The following is a 27,115-nucleotide window of genomic DNA, read 5'->3' on the forward strand; positions in this document are numbered from 1 at the left end:
TCCGAGTCCAGCCGGGCAGGCAGGTTTTATTCCAGACCCTGGAAAGCAGTGGTCCCCACTCTTCCTCCAGCAGTGTGGGGCGGGACGGGAGCCGGACCTGGCTGAGCCCAGGTGTGGGGAGCCGCCGTTCAGAGCAGGAAGGGGATAATGGGCATGCGCAGGGGCGGGTAGTCCCGGAACTCCTTCAGGTAGCTGCGGTGCTTGCCTTTAGCCCAGATGGTCATCTGGGTGAAGCCCACCAGGGAGAAGAGGGCCACTGTGGGGGGAACAGGGGCGTTAGGGGGAGCGGGCTGCACGCTGCGGGACAGACGGGGCCCCCGGAAAGGATGGGGCCAGGCTCACCTGGGAGACACTGCGTCATGATGGCAAAGCCGATCCAGGACCCCACCTGTGGGGAGAAAGGCCAGATGAGGGCGGGCAGGGGTGTTCTGTTGAAGCCTCGCCCACCCTCGGGGCCATTTTCTCGGAAGGGGATGGCAACCGACCTCCAGTGCTGGAGCAGCCAGGAGTGAAATGGGGGCTGCATGGTGAGGCTGCCAGCCTGACAACCGCCCACCCTAGGCCCCTAAAAGGCCACAGTCTCCCTCGCCAAATGTTAAACTTCAAACTGCAAAAGCAGCTACAGAGCCAGGCACTGCAGCCCCCACCAAAGCTAGCCCTCCCCAGGGGACTCCAAGCCCAGGGCAGACCCTCACCTCATAGGTGTAGTTGGGGCAGGACACCAGCAGGAAGAGCCAAGTGAAGGGGTTCTTGGTGGGGTACGGGATCTTCCTGGTCTTAGACCCTGGGAGGACAAGGCAGAAGCAGTGAGTCCCCCAGGCCGGCATGCTCCGGTGACCACACCCCTGCCCGCTGCCGGCCACTCACCAGCCGGCCGCAGGTCCCGGAGAGCCATGTGGATGGAGAAGTTGCCGAGCTGGCAGATCTGTCGAGAGAAGGCGGGTCAGCTCAGAGGCCCCCAGACTCCCCCATCCCTGCTGTCCATCCTGGCCTGCTTACCACAAAGATGGCGAGCGCCAGTTTAACCTGCTGAGCTCCGTAGGCTGAAAAGGAAGCCAAGAGGAGAGGCCCGTGAGGGGAGAGTCGGGGGGGGGGGAGGGGGTGGTGTTCCCAGGGGGAGCAGGTCCCCGGCCACTTACTGGGGGGTGTGTAGAGAGGGTGGTTGATGTAATAGGCCATCCACGCAGCGAAGCCCCAGTAGTAGGTGCAGTTCTGAAAGAGTGGGGCGGGATGGAGGCCCCGTGGAGGGCGGGACCCAGGTGAGGGGGACCAGGGAGGGCGGGGCTGGGCTGGGCTGAAGGACCTGGACTGATGGGCAGCTCGGGGCTCACCTTAAAGATGTTTCGCAAGGGCATGGTGCCATGGGAGAAGCGGTGCACGAAGAGCGTCTCCAGCAGGCGCTTGATGTAGTGGAATGAGTGGCAGATGCAGGCGAGGCTGGGGGCGGGGAGCCAGCTCAGCGGGGGCGGGTCTGGCGGGCCCCCCTCCCCCACGCCTCCTCCCAGCTGGCCCCACTCACTGCACCACCGTGTGCCGACTGGACGTGAAGTCGTATTTGTGGCCGTAGATGAAGGGCACCCGGAAGTAGAAGAGCAGGTAGATGAAGAGGGGTCCGGCGTACTCTGTCAGGAAGACCTGGGGAGGGGAGGGTGGTCACCCTGGGGGCAGCGGGGAGGGGAGATTGCTAGGGGGGCAGGGCTCAGCACTCACCGTCACCCAGCTGATCTGGGCTCCCAGGTCCCGGAAGTAGAGTGTGGCCGTGGTGCCCACGGGCAGCTTCTGCAGGACATCCTCATCCTTCAGGGACTTGCCCTCTGAGGAGAGTCGGGCCGGGGCTCAGGGGCTGCTGGGCCTTCGCCCACGGCCACCCGGCAGCCCGGGGGCAGCCCAGCAGACAGCTGTACTCACTGGGGTCCAGGCGGAGGGACTGGCGGGCGGGGTACCACTGTGGGTCTGTAGGGAGAGTGGGGTGTCAAGGCACACGGCCTGGTGGGCTCCTCTGGGCCCGGGTGTGGCTCCGGGACACGGACCGGAAGCGCAGGCAAAGCGGGATGTTGTCCTTCCGGAAGCCCTGCAAGGGCGTTCCTGCCGGTGGCCACACGGGGGCGACGGCCCCAGGCCAGCCCGGAGAGGCTTGGGCCACACCAGGGGCATCTCTGCAGGCCCTTGAGGGAGAGGCAGGCAGGATGGGGTCCCACCTAGAGGCCTCTGCCCAGAGGGGTCACAGGGGGGCCGTGTGGCTGGGCCCTGGACTTACGTGTCTTGGTGAAAAGGTTCTTGATTTCGGCAATGGTGGCTTGGGGCTCCACCTGGGGGAAGCACAGGCCGGGGACAAGTCAGCCGTGGCGGGGAGTTTGGAAGGCCGGGGGCCCAGGATCTCTCGGGCAGGTGGGATGGCCTGAGGTCCTAGGCAATTGCTATGGGAGGGGGAGGGTTGGAGACCAAGCCCCCCAACCCATCTGACCGACACCACAGCCATAGACTGGAAGGCCATTTTAACCAGGCAGCCAGGACGCCTCTGGACCAGCTGGGAGATGGTGTGAGCACAGAAGCCAAGCCTGCTTTGCCCCTCCTCTCCACCCCACCCACAGCTCCTCCCAGAGTGAAGGCCCTCAGTTTGTTGCAGACCTCCCTGGGATGGGACCACCCCTGTCCCTGGCCTGGCCTCAGAAAGGGGCAGGTCTCAGGACCCCACCTCCCTCCCAGGCCCCAGAGCCCTGCAGGGTCCACTGAAGCTGCGCGGCCTCCTCATGCACCATAAGGCCAGCTCCGGACCACACCCAGGGAACAGGGCGCTCTGCCCCAAGGGGCCGGGTGGCAGGGGCAGGCCCAGGGACACACCCGTCCTGCACACCCTGAAGGGCAGGCGGTGGGTGTCAGGACACAAGTGGAGGGGCACATCCATCTCCCTGGGGGCCAAGAGCCCAGGAAAGGAGGGGTCCCAGGCCCAGCACCCTCAGGCCCACGAAGCTGGCGCCACAGCCGGTCCTACCTTGTCGAGGAAGCACAGCTTCTCCCGGGTCTTGGCGTCCAGAATCTCCACCTCAAAGAAGAGAACGGCCTTTTTAGGTTTCTTGGTCGCTTTGGGGGGCGTAGGCCGGGGGAGGCCGTTGAGTCCAAAGCCAGGGCCGAGGCCCTGGCTGCTGTCCCGGGCCACCAAGCTCACGCTCAGGTCCATGCCGCCCCGCTCTGCCCGCAGCGGCCAGAGTCCCCAGCTGCCGGCCGTCAGCCCCCACCACAGACCTCCCCACGCGAGGCGCTCTGGGCCGGGCCGGCGCGATCAAATTCTGCCGCGGTGCTGGAAGGAAGCCCGTGCCTGCCCTGGCACTGCCAGCTTCTGTGCAGATGTAACCTGAGTGGCCCAGCAGCCACGGCCCAGCTAAATATAAAACTGCTCCACACGGAGTCCCCAGGAGCCACGCCACAGAGCTCCTGGGGAGGGGGGGCCTGGGGGCAGCCCCCCCCCAAGCCTGGGGGGGCTCCAACTGTAAGGCTTTCCCGTGGACATGGACCCTCAACAGCAAGGCAGGAAGGGAGATGCCCAGGACTGGCACGGAAGCGGCTCCCAGCGCAGTGCAGAGCAAGAGCCAGTCCACCAGGAGGAGGGGGAGAGGTCAGCGGGCAGCCCAGGGCCCAGCGCAGCCCTCAGGGCTCCCTGGGCTTGGAGAAATCCCAGCTATTCTGAGAATCCGTGAGATAGATCATCCATTTCCCCTTCTGAGCTGCAAGGGACACTCTGGATTAGTTTCCTCGTGTGTTCATGTTCCCAGGGAAGGTGACAGATTCCGGGGTTCCCGGTGCAGAGAGCCTCACTCTAAGTATGGAAAGGGTCTGGAGACGGAGAAGCTTCCAGCACGCACCCCCAGCCAATCCTGAGACCTCGGCCCCCACCTCCCCAGCCCCCCTCTCCACCTACTTCCCATTAGGCCCACCCAGGCCTTGTTCAAGGCCACCACTACGTCAGTCCAACACAGCATCGTTGTCCAGGCTCTGAGCACCCAGAGCCCAGAGCAGACAGCCCAGGCACCCCCAGCCCCAGTCTCTGACCCACAGGCAGTGGTGCGTGGGGGCAATGCTGAGAGGGGCAGGGCTCTGAGGGGGGTCTGACCCACCCATCCTAAGCAGGCAGGCAGGAGAAGGCACCCCAGCCAGCAGTGAAAGGTGCGAACTTGGAGCTGGAGTGAGGCCTAGCGGGGCCCCAGCCCATCATCAAAGGTCTGAGGGCCCCAGGGCAGGGCTTGATGTGGATCTTATCAGACACGGGGACATAGCAGGCAGGACTGGTCTGACCCCAAGTTGGCCCTTCCCACCAGGTAGACCCTCATCGGAGGCAGCATGGAGAAAAGGAGTAGAACTTGGAAGCCAGGGCAGGGCCCTGGACAAGGCTCTCTGAGGGCACACCCACCCACCCAGGGACCTCCCCACCAGGGAAAGGGTTCCTCTCTCACACCCCCCACTGCCAGTAGGAGAGGCAGGGACACAGCAGACACACAAGACTGATTCCAGGCTTCTCTCTTAGCCCCCGCCTGGGGGCGGATAGGCAGGTGTGTGCCTTGAGGGGCTGGCGTGGTGCCTGACAGACGAGACGCACCCCAAAACCTCATGATGTGAGGAGACCCCGAGGGCCTGCAAAGAGGGAAAGAGGACGGGCCTGGGTTCTGACCCCGGCTCCCCATGCCCGCCAGGGGTGGCTGTAGGCCTGTGTGTCCATCCATGCTCCCTGTCCCTCATCACGGACCGAGGGCAGGAGAGTCCAGAGCCCAAGAAGTGCTGGCCAACGTCCCTTTTACTGTGCTAGAGCAGGAGCCTGCCATCACCTGGGGCAGGTTACTGAATGCCTCAGAGTCACACAGATGACACAGTCAGACAGAAGGGCCAGGAGGAGGGGGCTGGTAGTACCCCCAAGCATCTAGCCCCACCCAGGGGACTCCCAGGAGAGGGGAGGGGCACGCACGGGCGAAATGTGCCAGAAAGGGCAATGACAGCAGGTCCCTGGGCGGGCTGCAGGTATATTAATAGTTGCTGGGTCCCCAGCAGGCAGTGCCCATGTCTTCTGGACCCGTGTGGTCTGCAGGACGGCTGCACCGCGTCTATTGGGAGAGCAGGCCTCCGAGTTCCTGCTGAACCACTCAACAGCTTAAAATACAACCAGCCCCTCTCCCGGCCGGCCAGCTGCTGGGGGAGGGCTGAAATCCTACCCTCTCCCCCAACCCGGGCACCAGACCAGGACCCAGGAGGAGACAGTGGGCCGTCGGAGCCCCGACTGGCTGCTGGGAAAGGAAGCGGGACGGCGGGAGGGGGCGGCGGGGACAGGGGCCACCCCGCCCAGCGGCCGCCGCTGCAGCTGCCACCACCACTGCCACCGCCGCGGCCGCACCCAGCCTGCAAGGAGCAGCGGCGCCCTCGCGAAGGTAAGCCCGCCCGGGGGGCAGCACGCAAGGCCCCTGGCCTGCTGGGGAGGGGGGGCGGTCCCAGCTCAGGGCCACTGCGGTTCGTTGGGGCCTCCCTTCTCATGTCCTGTCCCCAAACCTCCACCCCAGAGAGGTCTGCAAGGCTCTGGCAGGGCGGGTACCTATTTTGCAACTGTCTGTGCCTCTATAATTAGTTCAAGAAAGGTAAATTTTTAAAGTTTAAAAGCCAGGTAGGAGAATATACATAAACACACACATACACACACACACACACACACACATATGTATGCCAGGTGAAAAAAGCCAGACACACAGGGGTCATCTGTTCCTGTGAAATGTGCAGAACAGGTAAACGGAAGCAGACACATGACAGAACAGTGGCTGCCAGGGACCAGGGAGGGGAAGGGGGGGCGCCAGCTAACGGGGACCTGTCTCCTGCGGTGACGAGAAAGCTGTGGAATGAGATGGAGGCTGCCTGACACTGCATGTACGGAAGGCTGCCGAACCACTTACATTTTAATGGTTAACTGCATGTTATGTGAAATTCACCTCAACAAAGTAGTTTGTTTTTTTTTTTTGGGGGGGGGGTTGGCGTACAAACCAGTTCTAATTACCCGGAAAAAGAAAAGAGGCAAGGAGCAGCAAAGGCTCCCCACTACCCTGCCCCACGCAGACTGAGGGCCTAAATGTGGGGAACCCCATCATGCGCTTCCAGTCCTCAGTCCCTGAGTTCCCCCCACTGCACCCCCACCTCTGCTCTGTGCCAAGCATGCGCTCACCCTCATGCTTGTCACATACACACCCCTGTGCCCGCGCCTGAAGCCAGCCTGGGTGGGGGCCCAGGACTGGGGTGAGGTGACCCAGGCAGCTGCTGAGCAGAGATCCTGAGCACAGAAGAGAAGGCAGCAGGCTCAGGACGCCCCCGCCAAGGGAGAAGGCAGGTGAGGGACAAGGAGGAGTGGGTGGCAGAAGTTCCTGAAGGGGGCGGGGGCATCTCCTCCTGTCCCCACGGAGGGAAGGGGCTGGGGGGACACGGAGCAGGGTGAGAGCCTGAAGATGAATGAAACAAAGCCCATCAGGCTGACCTGAAGTCTGGGCACTGGGTAGGCAAGGGGTGTGGCCCCAAAGCCTCGGGCACAATGACCAGACAGAGGACAAGGACAGGGCAGGAGTCTGGCCTGGAGCACAGGAGAGGCTCAGCAATGGCCGTCACCCAGCCCGGGAGGAATTCTCGCTCAGAGGCCCCAGGTTCTGGGCTCCAGCCAACAGCGACTTGTGGGAGCACAAGGTCAGGGCTGGTGGGAAGGGAGGATCGAGCAAGGGGCAGGGTGCTGCCCACCCTGCAGGAGGGGTGGGGACGGGGGGAGGCTGCAGACTTGCCCCACCCAAGGGGAGTACCCAGAGACACTGCCAGGCAGTGGGGCCCACCATTTTCCCCACCTTCGTGGAAATGGGCAGATGCCGCTGATCAGGCTGCCATTGTAGAAGGAGGGGCACCCACTCCCTGAGCACCTGTTTCAAGCTAGCTGGAGGGCCAGAGCCTCAGGGAGGCAAGGCTCCCGGGGTGATCCCCACGTGGCAGATGAGGAAACCTGGCTCAAGAGCAGGACAGGCACGGGGCCTTTGCACATGCAGCTCTCAGTACCGGCTCCACTCTCCCCCAGACCCCACCAGGCTCTCCGGCGCCGCCTCAGCAAGATCCCTCCCGACCATCAACTTAAAATAGCAACGCAGACATTTACCATCTGCCTCCCACTGGATGGTCAGCTCCAGGGGGCGGGGACTGCCCTGCCCTCAGCCCTTCCCTGGCACCTAGAACACAGCCTGGGGAGAGCTGTGCTCCGGAAACACCTGTGCAAGGCCCCCGCCCAAGGTCACGGAGGTGGGGCTCAAAGCCCCTTCCCCACCAGCCTCTGAGCCAAGGCCTTTCCCTCACCCCTCTGTCACCACACCAGACACCAGAGCAGAGGAGTGCACCCCAGAGCAGGAGATGCTGCAGGGAGCTTTCCCTAGCCTCATTCCAAGGAAGCCTCTGTGAGGCCTGCAGGCCACCGCCCAGCTCCCGCGACCCTGCGGGGCCCAGCATTCTGGTGGCCAGAATGCTCCCAGGCTCTGGAGCACCACTGACTGTAGGAAAGGGTCAGCAATGAGCCTGCTCTGGCTCCAAGGGAACCCTCTATTTTTCTTCACCAGCACCCCCAACATAGAAGGGGCTCCACGCTGACAGGCCCCACACACCCTGCCTGCAGGCAGCACCGCAGGCCCAGCAGCCCCTCACAAGGAGGCTCTGAGGTGAAGAAGACTCACCTACTTTCGGGCTGTGTGGCGCTGGGCAAGTTACCCAACCTCTCTGAGCCTCCATTTTCTCAGCTACCAAATGGGCTGGCATCACCTGCTTTCTCACAGGGTTACTCTAAGACTTACAAGCAATAACCACCACCATTCTAGTTTGTATGTGCTGGGGGGCAGGGGGCGGGCAGAAACAGAGAACAGTGGCAAACTTTATACCAAGAGATGAGGGGAAAACAGAGAATGAGGGGTCAGGAGTGGGGAGGACAGCCATTTCAGACAGGGTGGTCAGGGAAGGCCTCCCTGAGGAAGCACACAAACATGTCCAGTCTAGAATAACTCTCAAAAAAGTAAATGTTATCAGAACGATACACCCAAAATACAAGTGGCAGACACACAGGGTGCCAGGCCTCTTCTCTCCAAAACCTGACGATGACCCCAAAGGGGCCCAACCACACCAAGGTCAGAGAGGTGATGCGAGGAGCTGGCGACATTGAGCCCGAACCCTAACAATAGCAAGACACGTGCGGATGGCGGAGGCGGGGCGGCGGCAAGCGTCCTGCTCATCAACAGTGCTCAGGAGACAGTAGCCGCGGAGGCTGCCGCGCTCTCCACTGCCCCCTTGCGGCCGCGGCCGGAAGGGTGAGCACAGCAGCCGGAGCTCCAGGTGAACGACCCGGGTACCTACGCCCAGGGCAGGATGAGATCAGGAGAATGTGCACTCACTGTTCTCCCACTCACCAGCCAGGCGGCCCCGGGGAGCCACTACCTCACGCTCATTCCTTCGTTCACATATCCTTTCCTGCCTCCCCACTTCCCGCGGGCACTGCCATGACCAAAACCGAATCCCTGCCTTCACAGCAGCTGCATGCGTTCTGGCGGGGGCAGGGGACAGGGAGACAGATGATCAATAGTGGCATGTTTTAAACCAAGAGTTGTAGAGGAAAACAGAGAAAGGAGGCGGGGTGGGGGAGTCGGGAGCGGGGAAGCCGGCCAGTGGAAGTGAGGGGACACACCACGCACACATCCACACAGAAAAGCGCTCCAGACAGAGGGAAGAGCAAGTGCAAAGGCCGAGACTGTACCAGCATGTTTAACTCATTGCGGACCGAGGGGTTTGTGCAGAAACTAACGCCTGTGGCTGGTGACGTGTTATGTGATACTCATCTGTCTCCGATCAATAACAGGCAACAAAAGCCAGTATAATGCATCAAGCAGCAGACCCGGTGTGGTCGGAGCAGAGTGTGGAGGGGGAGAGCGGGAAGGCACAAATGGGGAGTGAGGGGCCTGATCACAACAGGGGAGGGAAGGCGCAGGCAGTGTGGGCCACAGGAGGGACTGTGGCTATTACTGAGGGAGGTGGGAGCCATAGAGGGTTTATGAGCAGGGGAGGGGTGTGACCTGATTCAGTTGTTTAGAGGCACCCCCTGCAAAGTGGGAGACCAGGGCAGAGGCACCGATGGGAGCAGGAGCAGGGAGGTGACCATGGAGGGAATAAGAAGTGGACAGGCCACGGACGGAAGTGACCAGATGTGCTGAGGGTCTGGATGTGGGGGTGAGAGGGGAGGGACTCTGAGGTTCTGACCTGGGCCTCAGAAGAGAGAAGCACCAAGCAGGAGGGTGGCAGGAAGGGGAGGCACCACCTAAGCCCGGGCTGGAAGAGTCTGCAACTGCTGCTTTACCCGTGGGAGCTGCCACACACGGCGCGGCACACGGCCCAGGCACCAATGCCCAGGAGGGCTCCCGAGCCAGAAGCCAGACCCCACTCCAGCTTCTGTTTCCCCATTTTCATAAACACAGCCAGGCCCAGTGTTCCTCTGGCCCCTCCCGGATAGAAACAAGACCCAGGGGCCCAGGCCTGAGAGTCAGCGTGGACTCCAGGTCACCCTCATCACCGCCCGGTTCCATGTGTCCTACAGGGGAACCCTCCCAACAGGAGTGGGTGAGAACTGCAGCGGCTACCCAGACACCTCTCCTCACCACCCTTCACAGTCCCCAGGGCGGCTGAGGGAGCAGGCGCCATTAACTCCATCTCACAGATGAGGAAGCTGAGTTCCAAGGGGCACTCCCAGCTCATGCAGCAGTGAACTGACCCGACTGCCCACCACACAGACTTCTGGAGCTGTGCCCCTAGCAGGCACATGCCCTGGGGAGACCCCCAGGCAGCAGTGGCACAGGCCCCCTGTCTAAAGCAGGCTCTTGGGGACCCCACAGGGGCTGTCTGCCAGAGAAGGGCCCTTCAACCAGGCCACCTTGTGCTGGGCAGCCTGGCACAGCCCAGCCGATGCCAGTGCCTGCACTGGGCAGGACTGTCGGGGTTGGGGGGGGGCTCCCGAGGCTGGGGTACAAGAGGCCTGTGGTGGGTGCAAGCCCTGCTCAATGCAGCCTAGACTCCAGATAAAGGGGCAGAGGGCCCCATGGGTCCCTCAGCCACTGACCTGGGCTCTCCTGGAACCCACAGGCCCCACAGGGGGCACAAGGGCAGCCACACTCAAAGGATGGATGGAGGCCTGGCCCTGAGCAGCATGGGCCGGACCGGCGCACCCCATTCACTAATGCAGAGTCTTGAACACGTTCACCTAGACTCGGCAGCTCAGCACTTTCAGCTCCCTCTCCCTTCCACTTTCCAGAAATATCAAAGTCACACTACTCATGCCAGGGCAGCTGAGAAGACCTGGGCTCAGCTGCCAGGAAGCCAGCACAGGCTGCACCTGCTGGGCCAGAAATACCTCCCTCCCCAGGGGCTTCAGCTCTTGACCCCGTTTCTCCGAGGTGCCTGGGGGCACTGCACAGCCTCCCTGGAGTGCTGCAGTGGGGAGGCGGGGAATGTCACCCAGGGTAGGAAGGTCAGAGAGAGACTGACCACCCACACCCAGGGCCTCAAGCGGCCAGCTCCTGCCTCCCACCCCTGCTGGCAGGACGATTAACAGCAGGGTCTGAATGCCAATGTCCCTGGGCTCTGGGATCCAAGGCCAGGAGAAGCTGGAGGAGCCCCCCATAGACCAGTAGTAGCCAGCCTTGCAGGACATTCTCTGGGTGCCCAGGTGCCCCACCTGGTTGCTATGACCACAGAAGGCCCAAGATGAAGGAGCTGGACCAACACAGCGAGATTCTGGGTCTGGGGCCCAAGAGGGCCACCACGCTCTTTGACTAGCAGCCCACTGGTGCCCATGGCTCAGACCCCTCCCTGGGCAGTTACAGGCCTCTGGGGCCTCCAGAGGGCGCTATCCTGGACAGACCTGCTCTGTGAGGGCCCGTTTCATTGGCAGTGCCGCCTCTAGCACGGTCTATCAGACGCCTGCTTACCTTGTGCCAAGATCTTTACCTGCACAATCACCTGGGCCTGTACGCTGAAGACTGTAACCCCAGCTAAGCAGCCCAGAAAACCAGAGCTGGGAAAAGGGGCGCTCTTGCCTAAGGCACAGAACCAGGTCAGAGTCAGCCAACTTGGTCCCAAAGAATCCCACTGCCCACCCTCACAAAAAAAAAAAAGAAAAAAACCACCTGCATTCTGGAGAACAGGGCTAAATGATAAAGAAAGAAAGGGGGAACAAAGCCTGGACCTGACTATCTGGAAGGCACCCCGCTCCTTGCTAACGTTCAGTTCCAGAGGTCTGGATTCTGCACAAGTCACCTCCCCAGGGAGTGTCCTTGGGAGGCTGGCCTGCTCGACTCTGGGCCCCTGCTGAGCCAGGCCACACCAAGGGCAAAGGGCCTGTCACCCCAGCACCAGCCAGAGGGGCGCAGGCAGCGTCAGCAGCTGTTCTGCAGTTTTCTGCCACAGACTAAAGCCACCAATGAGCTTGGAAAACCACTGCCATGGGGGTGGGGCAGTGCTGCAGAGGCCACAGTCAGACCAGCCTGCGTCCCTGCCTGCGTCCTGACACGGGAACGCTCGTAAGAGGACCTAACAGAGAGCATCCCCATGGCAGATGTGGCGAAGGGCCCGGCCTAGTGGCCCTGAACCCTGCCCACCTATGAAGCCCTGACCTGGACAATGCAGATGAGAAAATAGGGACCTCTGCTTCAAAAGTTCCCAGTGACAGATGCAGGCAGCCAACTCACCCTGGGCTGCTGTCCTCAACAGGCTCCTGCCCTTTGGACGATGCCCCAAACCCTTATCACGACAGACAGCCTGCCTGATATGCCCTCGAAACTCTCAGCCAACCCCCCCAGTCGCTCCCTACCCAGTCTCTGCCCCCTCCCTCAGCTGTCAAGCAGGGTGCCAGCACCCAGCCTCCACCAGCTCGAGCTGGCCTTGTCACCCCACTTTACGGACAAGGCAGCAGAGGCTCAGGAGTTACAGGCTCCAGGGGCAGGGCCCCACCTGTTTTTGCTCCTTAGAACTCAATACTCTTCCTCCAGAACTGTCCCCGGCCCCAAGACCCCAGGAGGACGGCCCAGATCTGCAACCCTGCACACCCTGGCCAGGTCAAGGTTGGTGATCACATCTGGTCTCTCTGCACCTCTGGCAGGAAGGCGCTGTTGGGTCAGGCAGCTGGAAGGAGGAGACGCTGAGCCCTGTGGACACAGGCTGACAACACGCTGACCAGCAGAGGGCGCTCGTCCAGGCTGACTCCCGACCTGCGCCCAGCACGCCCAGCCCAGGTGCAGCAGGCAGGTCAGTTTTGCGCGACAACCCAGTCTGAGACCCACGTGGCTGGCCTTAATGCCCACAGCAGCAGCAACAGCTAACACCTCCTATATACTCACAACGTGCAGGCGGGGAGGCAGGTCCTGACACAAATGATCTCCTTTACTATTATTCCCCTCTTCCAGGTGAGGACACAGACTTACTCCACTGTATAAGCAGTGACGAACAGTAACCAAATACCTACTACATGCCAGGCACTGTTAGGGACTCTGGGGGTTCAGCCCTGGAAGGAGAGACAGGAATCTTTGCCAATATGGAACTGACATTTTAGCAGGGAACACAGACCATAGAATAGCTACAGGGACTTCCCTGGCTTCCAGAGGTTTAGACTCCATGCATCCACTGTAGGAGACATGGGTTTGATCCCTGGTAAGGGAACTAAGATCCTACATGCTGCGCAGCGCGTCAAAAAGTAAATAAAATGGGACAAGGAGTGGCAGGTGAAGGGAGCCGGCAGTTTCCATAGTGGTCAAGAAAGATCTCCCTGGGAGGATGTTGAGCCAAGGCCTGAAGGTGGTTAAGGAAAGGGCGGTTGAGATTGGAGGAGAGCCTCCACGCAGAGAAACGCGCTGTGCAAAGGCCCGAGGGGCCGCCTGCTCGGTGTAATTAAGCAAAGAGCCAAGGCTCCTGTGGCTGGGGACCGGGGTGGTGGGGGGAGGAAAGGAGGTGAGGACGGGAGGTGATGGGTCATGCACGGTCTCCCGGGCCCAGTGAGGACTGTGGCTTCTACTCTAACTGAAGTGGGAGCCATAGGGGGTTCTGGGCAGTGGAAGGATGTGACCTGACAGGTTCTTAACAGATCCCTCTGGACTATATATGGGGGAATAAGGATGGAACCCGAAGACCAATAGGAAGTTATCAAGATAAAGGATGGCTTAAACCAAGGGGCCAGCAAACTATGGCCCAGAGGTTAATTCTGGCACACCACCTATTTTTGTACAAGCTAAGATGATTTCTACACTTTTAAGTGGTTAAGAAAAAAATCAGAAGCCTATTTCATGGCACATGGGAATTCCATGAAATTCAAATTTCAGTATCCACAAGGCTCAGCGGGACGCAGCCACGCTCACTGGCTGGCGGCTCGTCCAGGGCTGCTTCTGTGACAGCCGCAGGGCTGAGAAGCCATCAAGAGGCTGTAAGGCCAGAAAAGCCTAGAACATTTACCATCTGGCCCTTCCCAGGTAGAGCCTGCCAATCCCTGGCCTGGACCTCATGATGGCAGCAGGGCTCATAAGCAGCAGTTATATTCCACAGGTATTCCCAAGGCAGAGATACAGGATATGCTGGTTCAGTGCATAAGGAGTGAGGGAAAGAGGCGGGTCAAACAGCCTGGGGCCTGGTGAGGAGAAGACTAGAACTGCCGTTAACTGGCGGGGGCGAGGGGGTGGGGGTGGGGGGGGTGGGGGGTGGTGGTGGGAGTCAAGCAAAACATGCAGGCTGAGGTTGGGGTGGCTGGGGCGGGAATCCAGGCTCAGTTTTGGACATGTTAAATCTGAAATGCTAACTGAACACTCCAGAGAGATCCAGCTCACTGAGAAACACCTCTCCTCCTTCCTGTAATCACACAGAACCATCTGTGAGCAAACTGGGTGCTCTATGAACACTCTCTGGTCATGTATGGGGATTCCCAGGTGGCTCAGGAGTAAAGAACCCGCCTGCCAATGCAGGAGTCCCAGGAGACATGGGTTCAATCACTGGGTCGGGAAGATCCCCTGGAGGAGGAAATGGCAACCCACTCCAGTACTCTTGCCTGGAGAATCCCATGGACATAGGAGCCTTGCAGGCTACAGTTCATGGGGTCGCAAAAGAGTCAGACTATGACTAAATGAGCATGCACACGTATCCCTAATATAATTTTGCTCATTGTATGTAGCCCCCAACACATTTTAAGTTGACAATACTTTTTCATCTGAGCTTGAACAGTTGCAAAAAGATGTCATTTCCGGCCTACTGCAGATATTGCAAATTCTATATAAAATTTATGGGGCTCTGTTAAATCTCACCAGGGTCTAAATACCTAAGTAGCTTCCTATCTACCATCATTCCACTTAAAAAAAAAAAAAAAAGGCTATAAACAAGCTCCTTTATATTTGCTCCTTTTTTGCCTTGAAGTTGAATTCTGTTTGCTACCCTCCTGCATTGAATTTTATTCAAATACAGGATCGTGATTGAAGGTCTGTGAGGTGGTTTTTTTGGCTGTGCTGGGTCTTCGTTGTGACTCACCAGTTATCTCCAGCTGCAGAGCACAGTGGCTACGCTTCGTGGTGGTTCTCAGACTACTCACAGCAGCGGCTTCTCGTGTTGCGGAGCACAGGCTCTAGAGCGCTTCAGTAGTTGCGGCACACAGGCTTCCTTGCCCCCAAGGCATGTGGGATATTCCCAGACCAGCAATCGAACCTGTGTCCCCTGCATGGCGGGCTGATTCTTAACCTCTGGACCACCAGGGAAGTCCCTGATTGAAGGTTATTACTGGGCATCATATCTATTGCTCAAATTGAAATTAAATTTTTTTAAAACATTTTCATGACCTAAGGCTCTAAGTGTAAGGAGAAAATCCTTCAGGATAAGTTATCATTACAGTATCAGCTAAACATAAACTATGAATTGTCAACAAGTCACTAAATATTAACCATAAACAGGAGGTTATCAGCACTGTGTCTCTAGATGGCATGGATGTACCATTTTCCCAATCAGTTCATGTAGCCAAGGTGACTATTTCTTATTGCTAGAATGAGAGAGAGCTTTTATTCTGACATTTCTTTATTCAAGTAAACACTAAGAAGCCATATTCACATAAATAAGCAGATGAGTAAAGAGAGGGTCCTGTTAAAGCAAAAAGTCCCCAATTCTGTGAACTCCTTCTGAGTTACTGGCCCAAAGTCTCACGGTGACCTAGTCTCAGAAATATCTGTAAGGTCTTCCAGCTACCATTAGGCACCACTCCACTGTTTTTCTGAAAGCAGTGACTCGTGACCTGGTCCCAGGGCCTGGCGTTGCTCACTTGCTCAGCCCCACGCAGGTCCCCAAGAACACGCAGTACAGCAGGTACTGCCCAGTCAGGGTGTGAGAGAGTCCGTATCCCAGTCCAGCCTCAGCCCCAGGGGCTGCCCAGCTCCCAGGCAATACGTGGCACAGAGGAGCTCCAAGCAAGCCCATCAAACCTTCCCGTACTCGAGCCAGAGGGCTCTGCCCCAGGGTGGCTGCGGCCACCTGCTCCCCAGCGATCCTGCTCCCTGGGCTCCTTGCAGACGCCTGGCCCAGACCAGAGAGGCCACAGAGCCCTGGATGCTGTGTCCAATGCCCAGGCAGAGCTCGGAAGGGGTTCCTACACAGACACCTGCAAAGGGCTCAACTACATACGGAGGGTTATCTCAAACCCCCAAGAACACCTTCTGCTGGTTGAGAAGTTCCTGTTCATCTGCTCAGACAACACTGACTGAGCCCCTCGCTGCACCAGGCCTGTGCAGGGTGCTCGGCTCGATGATGAACAGAAAGACTTGTGTGCAGCACGCCAGGCACTGGCCCAGATGCTGGGATACCATGGCCAAGCGTCCCCTCCCCACCCCAGCCCACTGGGCTCAAGGGGAACATGGGCAAAGACTCTATTACGTAACATGAGGTCAGGATGAACCAGCTGCTGGGAAGGAAACAGCTGGGCAGGGAGCCCAGAGGGCCACAGGAGGTGGTCAGGAAAGGCTTCTCTGAGGATGTGCGGCTTGAGCCAAAGTGATTGCCAGCATGAGGCTCCCAGAGGAAACTGCAAAGGCCCTGGGGCAGCACACAAGTTGGCAGGGCTCAGGAACATCCGAAGACTGGATGCAGCACAGTATACTCAAAGGCACGCAGCTGCGGAGCAGGCCGAGTGGAGGCCGAGACGAGCCCTCCAGGTGTGAGTCCAGGGATGGGAAGCTGCTGGAGCGCTGTAACCTGGTTTGGTTTGAGAAGGAACCTCTTGTTGCTCGGACAAGCGGGGAAGCGCTGACAGCGACAAGAGCATGAAGGTGGCAAGCACCGAGAAAGACGCCCTAATTCCTGGGTCCTGAAGTGTCACTGATTCAAAACAAGCTGCCAAGTCTTTTTTTTTTTGAGGGGGGACACATATGACAACATTAGATAAATGGGTGGACAGATACAAATCGTAAGATGCATCCCAACTTCAGGAACATGAAAATGCTGAGGGGGAAAGATGTACATCCTGGCACAAAGAGAGGAGAGTAATTAACAAGTGAAAGAAGACTCGGATGGAGGAGGGCAGGGTTTCTGGAATATTGAACAGGCCCAGCCATGTCCATAAAGGGAAAGGTGGTTTAAGAGAAAATACTCAGCTACAGCTATTGCAAAAGGGGTGCTGGAAGCCGCCCTCGGTTGTCTGCCCCCTGTCCGGTGTTACCTGTGAGCAACTTCACAGGTCAAGGCCCTCAGAGCCTCCCCCAACCCCACAGAGCTTGGCCAGCTCGGCTCCAGCAGAGAGAGTGAAATGAGACCCAGGGTCTTCACACAGACACCCCTCTCCACGCTCTCCTCGGATAGTGCAGGTTCCCAGGCCCAGCTGGAGAGACAGGAAATGCTGCCATCCACCAAGGCCCCTGGGGAGCCAGGATGTGGTGCTCAGAATGTGTACAGTTCCGGGGCCCACTTCTCAGATGGCGCCTGGAGGAGCCTGGCAGGAAACATTATTGGGGCCTGCCGGTCATGGTTAGCACTTCCTGTAGAATTCCCATGTCATCCTTAAATGAACACTCAGGGTTCAAGCAACTTGGGAGTCAAAAACAGGGGGGCGGAAATGGCCAAGTTCCAAAGTACCAAGAGAAGCAGGCGCCCACGCTAACGCACCAGAGCTACAAGTGCTCTCAGTTAAAGCCACCAGTTCCAGGGAACCGCCAGGCACTCCGCAAGCTGGAGGGTCCTCCTGATCGCTGGGTGTGGGACAGTTTGGGGGGAGGTGTGGACGATGCAGCTAACTGCCTGAGCCCACCCAGCCTGTTCTCGTGGGTCTCTAACAGGCAGGCACACAATCAGTTGCTCCACAGTGGGGGTGACAGAGGACAGCCTCACACAAACAGCTCTCTGAAGGCGTTAAGTGCCACTTCAAGCAAAACAGAAGAGGTGAGAAGGTGACAAGTGTGGCCTGGGTGGGTCAGAGGGAGCCTTTCGGAGGAAGTGACATTCAAGCTGAGACCTGAATGACAGGATCTACGGATGGGACGAGCAGAGCTACGTCTCCGGAATCTGGGCCAGCACTGGGATTTCCCGGCTCAACCCCAGCCTGTCCTCTGTGGATCCCACCTCCAGCCAGGAGACTGCAGGAGATCTGATTCTCTGGAGTGGACTCAGCAACACACTGTTTCAGGCTATACGTATCTTCCCAAGAATTCTGCTGTTACCCTCACCACCACCCCACCAGAGACATGCTCTGCCAACTGCACCTCCTGAGAAGCATCAATTCGGCAACTCCCCCAACCCACCCCTCTTCTTCTAGATTAGCTTCTTGAGGTGTCCTGGGAGACAGCTGCTCCCAACGAGAAGACCAGAAGCTACAGCTCTTGGACCCCCTCTAGTTCAACCTGCTTCCAGTTGCTCTATGAAGTTCCAAATGCTAGGGTTAAACTATGTGTGTGTGCTCAGTCTGACTCTTCAATCCCATGGACTGTAGCCCACCAGGTTCCTCAGTCCATGAGATTCTCCAGACAAGAATACCAGAGGGGGTTGCCATTTCCTCCTCCAGGAGATGTTCCCGATGCAGGAATCAAACCTGTGTCTCCCGTGTGATTGGCAAGCAGATTGTTTACCACTGCCCTCCCCACCAGCTTGAAAGACCCAGTCTCACCCAAAGGACAGGCACCTTCCCTCAGGCCCCTCACACAATGGGCACGGTCCTCAGCCATTGCTCCCTGGTCCTTTTAAAGAGGGAAACAAGAATTCAGAAGACCCCGAGACTGCACAAACTCTGCAGTCTCCTGGGCTGCCTGAATGGCCCATGAGCTCTGCTTACATAAGAGACTGGTTAGAGCAGGGACAGGGGCAAGGCTGTGCCAGCCTGCCAGTCACCACAAGCTACTGAGAGGCCCTTTATCCCCCAGAGGACTGAGAGGCTCCTGGCCCGTCTCTAACCACTGGACTGGGAGTGGGAGTGGGGAGTGCCCAACACCACCCACAACACAGTTGTCAGTAATAAGGAACCACTACTCTCACACATTTATATAACACACACCACAGTGGGAGCGCCCTCCAAGGACTCAATAAACTGCTCTCTGAAAGTTAAGCTTTTGGGTAATATCAACAGGAAAAAGGACCTCCATCACCAGTGAGTCCACAGATGTCATTGCAAAGCCTGGCCTGATCAGCCTTACCACTCATCACACAACCACTCAGCCTGGCTTCCAGACCTCTGCCCAAGCTGAGCTCCTCCCTTCCCAGAAGGCTTTGGCTTAGATGAAGAGACCCTGAAGGTAGAGGATGAAGGTTCCTCCAGTCCAGTATTCCTGGCACACAATAGGTACAAAGAAGAAAAAAAACTGTCAGAAGGAATGCACTAGTAAATAGGCAATGGAGGACTTCTCTGGTGGTCAGTGGTTAAGGATCCACTTTCCGATGCCGAGGACCTAGGTTCAGAAAATAAGATACCACATGGCTCGGGGCAACCAGCCCACTCACTGCATCTAGAGAGCCCAGGTGCCCCAACAAAGACCCAGGACAGCCAAGGGCAAAAAAAAAATGGAGACAGGCTGGAGAACAGGTGATCGGAGCCCACCACGGAGAAGTGTCCAGACCAGCAGGAGCTGCTAGCAACCTGTGCCCCTCCCCTCACGGAGCTCACTCTGTCCAGGGAGGAGGACCATCAAGTTCCCAAATGAAAACACAACAGCCCAGGGAGGGCCAGAGGAGAGGAACAGGGTGCAGCAGCCCTTCTCCAGCAGGACAGTCAAGGAAGGCCTCTATGATGACAATGAAGCTAAGCTCTCAACGAGAAGAAAGCAGGCACGGGAAAAACAGACGGAAGAGAATTTCCGGCCAAGGGAAGGGCTTATGTGCAAGGCAGGAATGTGGCGGTGGATGTTCGAGATGAAACCAGCCCAGCAATGAGTGAAGGCAGTAGGGGGCAGAGGAGGACAAGAAGCTCTGAGGGGGGTGTTTCGGGTGCTGCGATCCTCCCCTCCCCAGAGGCCCTCTGGCTGCTGCTGGGTGAGGAACATGGCCAGGAGGGCCAAGAACAGACACAGTGGTGCGCCTGTAAGGAAGGAGGTTGTGACAGGCATTAGAGTACCAGGCCCACTCTGGACACCTGTTTCCTGGAATGGTTCTTTCTCACGATGTTAGAAAGTGGGTTCTGACTGTGCTGTGACTTCACTGACAGTCCTCCCACAGAGAAGGACAGAACAGCTCATTCCAAAATGTGGCTTCAGGGTGTGTGACATCAGAAACATCATGGGCTTCTGGGCTTCTTCCTCCGTATCTGGGCATACTGTTTGGCACAACTCCATCTCCAGGAGCCTGCTGGGTCTTGTTCATTAACACATCTGGAGATGTTCTAGAGAGAACACATGTAGAAAGTATTCCAGGTGGCCTCACTGATACAGCTCTGTCCTTGACCACCTAATGATCTGGACCTTGACCCTGGACCAGACAATGTGCTGGCACTTCAGATGGACCAGGGGCTCCCTGAGACAGGCGTCTTTTTGGGGGCGGGGGGAATTATTTATTTAGCCATTCTGGGTCTTAATTGCAGTACACGGGATTGATGATCTTTGGTTACAGCAGGTAGGATCTAGTTCCAGACCAGAGATGGAACCTGGGCCCCCTGAATTGGAAGCATGGAGTCTTACCCACTGGACCACCAGGGAAGTCCCAAGACAGCTGTCTTTATCCTGGCTTCACAGATGAGACAACTGAAATGTCCCAAGACAGTTAAGTAACTGTCCTGAGGGTAGAGCTGGTGGCCTGCCTTTAAAGGGCATGGCCATTCAGCCACACTTTATTCCTTCCACAGTGCGTGGTCGCTTGGGCCCACCCACAGCAGAGCCCACTTTGGGTCTAGTAGAATCCAGGCCCTGCCATTCACCAGCTGTGAATTCACGCTGCTTCCCTACTATGGGCCCCAGTTTCCCCATCTCTCAAATAAGGATAAGAGTACCAAGTTCACAGGTTCATTTTGAGGGGTAAATGAGTTGATAAATAAAAAGCACTTAGAGTGAGCACTGTATCAGTAGTGACTTTCATCACAATGCTCTGGCTGTGGCCAGGTATTAAAACATTCTCAGCTGCCACTGTCAATATCAGCAGGAGGGTGTTAAGATCTAGCTTGAACTTGACCAACCAGCCCAAGGTCTCCGGGCCCTTTTCATCCGGCCAAGCCTGTCAGTGAAGTACAGGGCTCCCCAACCAAACTCAACTGCATTAACAACGCTAACACACTCAGGGCTGTCAACTCCACCTTTCTCATTCCTCAGGAACCAGTTATTCAAGAGGCTCTGCTAGGTTCAGGGTTCCCCACCCCCACTTGAGCCCCTCACCAGTCTCTACAACAACTGTCCCAGCCTGCGCCCAGCCGCCCACCCACCGCCACCCCTACCACTTGGTTCTTCCCACCCACTTCCTCCCCTCAGCCCCGCCTCCTCCACCCAGGCCCCGCCTCCCCTCCCTCTTGGGCCTCAGTATCACTGTGTGAAGATTGAAGTGAAGTCACTCAGTCGTGTCCGACTCTTTGCGACCCCATGGACTGTAGCCTACCGGGCTCCTCCATCTATGGGATTTTCCAGGCAAGAGTACTGGAGTGGGTTGCCATTTCCTTCTCCAGAGGATCTTCCTGACCCAGGGATCGAACCCGCGTCTCCCGCATTGCGGGCAGACTCTTATCTTCTGAGCCACAAGGGAAGCCCTTAGGGTCACGGTGTGGGTCAGCCCAACTAGTTAAATGTTAGCTGCTGTGCTGTACCCATCTAATGCTCACCAGAGCAGTAATTCCTTGAAGGGATAACCTGTGAGATAGGGCCCACTGTGCCCAGCGGTGTGCAGCTCATGAGTAACTTGGGATTGGGGAAGAGGGAGGGGCCTACCTGTAGCATCTGCCTCAGTCCATGGTGTAAATACAACCCCTGCCCACCCACTCTGCCCCACCACGGCTGATTTCAAGCTATCAACCTGATGTCCCTGAAGGCAAAGTTGGGAAGATTGGAGCCAAAGTCAGCCACTGAGGGCACACCCCCCACCAGGATCCCCATTTTACAGATAAAAAAAGTGGCTCGAGAGGTTACAGAACCTATGGGCTCCATACTTTGTGCAGGGCAGTTATGGATTTGAACCTAACTCTGACCCAAAGCTTGGTAGGCTTTTCTGTCTTCCCAGGGAGGATACCCCCCCACCCAAAGGGGACCTGACTGTGTGGCTTGGGGGAAGCACCCCTTATTTGAGACTTCTAGAACTCACTGAGCTCTAGGGGCAATGAGATTCTAAGAAGCAAGGGGGTGAGTGGCTGAAGTGTAGAGCTACAATTCTAAGGGCCAGAGAAAGGGGTTCACCAGGAGAATTGCCAATGTGAATCACCACCTACTCAGAGCCTGCAGAGTATAGAAAAGCCTAAAAACCACCCCCAACCCCACAGGCTCCTGGTCTGACACACGCCAACACAAGAAAGGTCCTGAGAGCTCACCATGCTTTGAGGCTACCCCATCCCAATCTAATTCACCTCCGGAACTCCAAGGGGCAGCCCATCCAGTGTGAGGGCAGAGGGGCTGTCTGTTGGAGGACCACACAGGCTCACAGGGCCCCTCGCATCCTCCCTCCAGGGATGCTGGGTACTCAGCACAGCACAGCCACCAACTGAACTAGCATCAGCAGGGAATCGTTACAGGGACAGAAACTGCTTTCTGGTTCCATGACCTTGAGCAACTTAACTGACTTCTCTGAGCCTCAGGGTCCTTCCCTGTTAAGTAACACCGATGCCCACCTGATCAGGTGCTCACAGGCCTCAGTAACCACAGGTGGCTGTTACTACCAGCAATGCCAGCATCCCCAACATTACCGTGGCTCTGGCTCTTCTACAGACAGACCTAGGTCTGGATCCTGTCTCCACCACGATGTGACCTTGGACAAGCTCCTTCACCTTTCTGAGCCTCAGGTTCTTCATCCACAAAACGGAGGAAGAAGGAGTATCCAACTCTCAGGGTTTTGGCAAGGACACAAGAAATGTGACCTGCCCCTGGTATCCAGCAACAAAAAGTAGCCCAGGGGCTTCCCTGGTGGCTCAGTGGTAAAGAATCCACCCGCCAATGCAGGGGACACAAGTTTGATATCTGGTCTAGGAAGATTTCACACACGTTGGAGCACCCATTGAGCCCGCATGCTGCAGCTATTGAAACACAGGCAGAGCCGTGGTCTGCCACAAGAGAAGCCACTGCAATGAGAAGCCCGTGCGCCGCAACTAGAGAAGTCTGTGAGCAGCAATGAAGACCCAGCACAGCCAAATAAAAAGGAAAAAAAAGTGACCCAGAAAAAAAAAAAAAAAGTGACCCAGAAAGAGGGGGATCGTAACAGGGCTCCCACCCTGTCTGTAAATAAACAATCAATCCCAAATGCATTTTCTGAAGGGCTGCTGGATGCAGCACACAGCAGGGTGTGAGTGAAGAGATCAAGCAGGCCCCATCTCAGAACACAATGATGCTGCTGCTGCTGCTGCTATATCACTTCAGTCATGTGCGACTCTGTGCGACCCCATAGACGGCAGCCCACAAGGCTCCTCTGTTCATGGGATTTTCCAGGCAACAGTACTGGAGTGGGTTGCCATTGCCTTTTCCATCAGAACACAATACCTTCCCGCAAACAGGCACCAAATTTAACGTGCAGAAGTCAGAAACCCGCATGTTAGCACAGCGCTCAATGGCTACAAAAACCCAAATTATCCCTCACCTTCTACTCCAAAGGGACCCAAGGATTCAGAAGGAAAAAAGTACACAAGACAGCAGACACTTAAGATCCCACCTCCCAGGTTAAACAGATATTTATATTTTACTCTATTTACTACAACAGATTCCTTTAAAAAAAAAAAAAAAAAGACATAGCTGAAGCCCTCCCTATGCCTTCTCCTCCCCTTCCATCCCTCCCCAAGCAATGGTTCCTCTTACTGTGTAATTCCCATACATTTCTAACCTCATATTACAATTTATCCTTTAATGAGCTATCTATCCACAAAAAAACACATATAAATCTCATTTGGTATGTTTTTTTAAAATTTACAAAACCTTTTGCTATTTGCTTTTTTCTACTCAACATGATGCCTGGAGATTTATTAAGACCAAATAAATCAAACTAAATTGCTTTTCATGTGAGGAAATCATGCACAACAGTCAAAATAAATGAACCAGTGCTGCGTGCAGCACCTCCTCTTTCATAAATACCCCTTATAATGTAGTTCCAGCAATTTCTTAATGTTATTACTGGCCTTTGCTGTCACAATTATTTTGCTCTGAGGAGCTCAGAGAGATTAAGTAATCTGCCCTAGGTTAGTTATTTAGTGAGTGGCAGAGCCAGGCCCGTCCAAGGCCCAAGCACCCTCTGACACCATTATACATGGGTCCACATTCTTCTTCACTTTCCCCTTTCTACCCAGTTCTCTGGCTCAAACAATTGCCTCTTCAGCAGAACTCTACTTCCCAAACTTTCACATACTTACTCCTGTGGAGAAGCTAAAGCAAGAATTATATTATTCACAAGATGAGCACCAACAAAGCTACCCTTTTGAGGGGAGGCGGGGAAGAGCAGAAGATTCTAAACGGGGACCTCAATGGGACCCTAAATGGAAGATCCTATTAGGGACCCCAGGAGAAAGAGGCTGCCTTGCCTCTGGGGCTCTAGCAATGGGAAATGAGCAGTGACCCAGATGCAAGGAAGCTGAGACAGACCCATCTTCCCAGGAATCAGCAGATTCCAAGGTAAGAGCTGAGCTGCCACTGGGATCATTACTTGGACCTCTCATCTGCAATGGCAAAACAAAATTTAAAAAAAAGAAAAAATTTCCTGCTTTGGATAAGCAGTTCCCTTGATGACCTTGCTCTGACCCCAAGACAATCCCAAGGCCCGCTCCGCCTTCCAAAGACTTGCTTGGGAGAAGACCCAAGAGTAACCCATTCTACCTGCCTCCTCTCAATGAGGCGACTGAAGAGTCGCATTTTCCTCTGGGACCACAGAAGAGAGAATGGCAGTGTCAGCAAACAGTTATCAAAACAGCAGCAAAAATCACTCCTCCAGCTGGAATCCTACCTGCCTCAAACATCAGATATCAACCCTCACTCACTTCACTGTGTCACTGAGTGAGTCCCGCACCTTTCTGAGCATCATCTCTATCTCTTGTAAATTACACTTCATAATCTCCAAGGTCTCTCTTCCAGTCAAAAAGGTCTTTCTGGTGGGTGTTAATCACCCAGTGCTTTAGGGGTTGCTTTGGGGGTGGGGGAGAGGGGCAGGTGGAAGATGTGGAAGAACAGGCTTAGTCCCAAAGAGAAATACAGTCTTTCTCAAGGTGTTAAATGGGAAGGAAAGAATCTCTGCTATTTTTATTGATCTGCAACAAATACCTGTAATAGAGTTGATCAGCCTGATGTGCAAAGTCGGCTGAGAGATAGTTTACTCCTGTACAGAGTAAAGCCTGGAGCTACCACCTCAGTGCTTACGTGGCAAATGTCAGCAGAGAATGATAACACAGAACATGGAAATATAACAACTTTATTTTTTTCCTCCAAGGTCACTTTGAACAGTGGGTTTGAAGCTTCTGCTTCCAGGAGGGACGGGATTTGAGTGTCCTCCCGATCAAGCCATAACCCTCAGGCTGTGACAAGCTTCCAGAACAAAAGTGTCCACCCCAAGGATCTTCAGGGGCCTACCTTATCTGCCTGCCAACTATCAAAACTAACTCCATTTTGTAAAAGGCCACATGTATCTCCCATCCTCCATCTTTCAAACTGAATGTGGCTTTTTCTCCAGGATTACAGATAGGCTTTGAAAGGTAAAACTGTATTAGAAGAACTGTATTAGAAGAATTTCATTCTACACTCATAAAGCTGAATGAGGCATAAGAGATTACTAACTTCTACCTCCTCATTTCTGTGCCACGTCAAAAATCATTAAGGACTTCTGGGTTAAAGTTTTCAAAAGATTCTGGGTAAATTACCACAGAAAGTAATAATAGTAACAGTAGCAGTAGTAAAGGGAGTGGGCAGAAGCAGTGGTATTTCACTAGCAAACAAAAATCAGACTGTCTCCTTACACTTATATGAACCACCTAACATGATCAAATTCAAACAGACAGAAAGTAGAATGACAGTAGCCAGGGGCTGGGCAGAGGAGAGAAGGGGGTTAGTGTTTAATGGGTACAGAGTTTCTGTTATGCAAGATGAAAAGAACAGAGTTCTGGAGGTGGATGTAGATGGCGGTTATAGTGGCACAACAATGTGAACATACTTAATGCCACTGAACTGTACCCTTAAAAATGATTAAGATGGTAAATTTTATGTGTATTTTAACACACTTTTTTAAACTTGGGAAGGGGAAAAAAAAAGTCTCTCAACTGGCGAATTTTCATTTGGCGACAAGTATGGCAAAGTGGTTAGCAACTGACACTCTGGAGTCCTGAATTTCTGTCTGTCCTGCATTTACTACAAACTAACTGGGGACTTCTGAGCAAGTCATTTGACATCTCTGAGACTGTTTCTTCATTTACAAAAACAACAATAATAATAGTCTCCTACCTCACAGGACTGTGAGGCTAAGAAAACAAGGTAACAGACTCTCACTGGCACAAACGTAACACTCTCTAAATTATTATTATGAACTTTAATAATAAATTAGTTTATCATTTAATGCTACTTATAAGCCAGCAATAATTATTAATATTATATTATCAGCTAGGTTGATAAGTTCATTAGAACACTTCGTTTTAAGGGTAAAAGAGGCCCCAGTTAGGAGTCAGAAGCCCTGGACCTCAAAAGTGGCTGCGGGTGTGAGATTTCTCCTCGGTGACACGCAGGGCTTGACGGAGATTATCTCTTAGATTAACAGAAAGCAAAGATCAGCCAGCACTGCAGCTACACCTCCTTCACCACCTAAGCCGCTCGGGGGGCCGTCCCGGGCGAGGGAAGGGGTCCAAAGGTCATGCCAGAGAGGACTGACTGCAAAGCCCCTTTCTAAGCCCGAGGCGGAGGCATGGTGCAAGGTTTGTGCAAGACACCCTGAGAGTGAGAGCAAGGGTTCCACACCCTCGTTCCTCCCCTGCCAAAGTCTACAATTCATCCCGCAGGGGAAGCTGCGAGGAACCTGCAAGCTTCCCAGGTCCTGCAGAGACCCCAAGAAAAGGCATCCCCAAAACAGCCAGGGTTGCAGAATTATAAATACCTACCCCGCACCTGCGCACTGAGATTTACGAGTGGCCCTGGGCACAACGCGCGCTTACTGCGCCTGCGCCGTAAGCTCTCTTCTGGGGTCAGGACGTAAAACGGGGTCCGACTGTCTCACGAAAAAGAAAAATAGATCTGCGGCAGTCGCTCAATCCCCGTTTTCTCGTTTCTTACCTCATAGTGCTTCATGGCTCCCCCGCACGGCGGCTACTGCTTCTGCTGCTCCTGCTACCTGCGCGCGATACAGCACAGAGTACCTCACGCGGTGACGACCGCCGCGCGAGACTAACCGCGGATCCGTATCCGCCCCGCCCCTCCCTGCCGCTCGCGCCCCTCCAGCCAATCAGCGCGCAAGGCGCCCACCTTCGTCCCCGCCCCGC

The 27,115-nt window shown here is 55.8% G+C and overlaps 1 protein-coding gene across 1 annotated transcript; it reads right to left on the reverse strand.

The window, feature by feature from the left end:
- TECR (trans-2,3-enoyl-CoA reductase) lies at positions 1-27,056 on the reverse strand. Its single transcript, XM_020916643.2, has 13 exons — positions 26,910-27,056; positions 2,993-3,043; positions 2,258-2,309; positions 1,909-1,953; positions 1,711-1,814; positions 1,520-1,635; positions 1,332-1,437; positions 1,140-1,212; positions 1,000-1,043; positions 868-925; positions 696-784; positions 343-388; positions 1-256 (listed from the first exon to the last, which is right to left on the reverse strand). The coding sequence occupies exons 1-13, from the start codon at positions 26,922-26,924 to the stop codon at positions 129-131; spliced, it is 927 nt and encodes a 308-aa protein (XP_020772302.1). The 5' UTR covers positions 26,925-27,056; the 3' UTR covers positions 1-128.
- Between the last annotated feature and the right edge of the window lie 59 nt (positions 27,057-27,115).

This window comes from Odocoileus virginianus, chromosome 3 (genome assembly GCF_023699985.2).
Source record: "Odocoileus virginianus isolate 20LAN1187 ecotype Illinois chromosome 3, Ovbor_1.2, whole genome shotgun sequence".
Taxonomy (NCBI): Eukaryota; Metazoa; Chordata; class Mammalia; order Artiodactyla; family Cervidae; genus Odocoileus; species Odocoileus virginianus.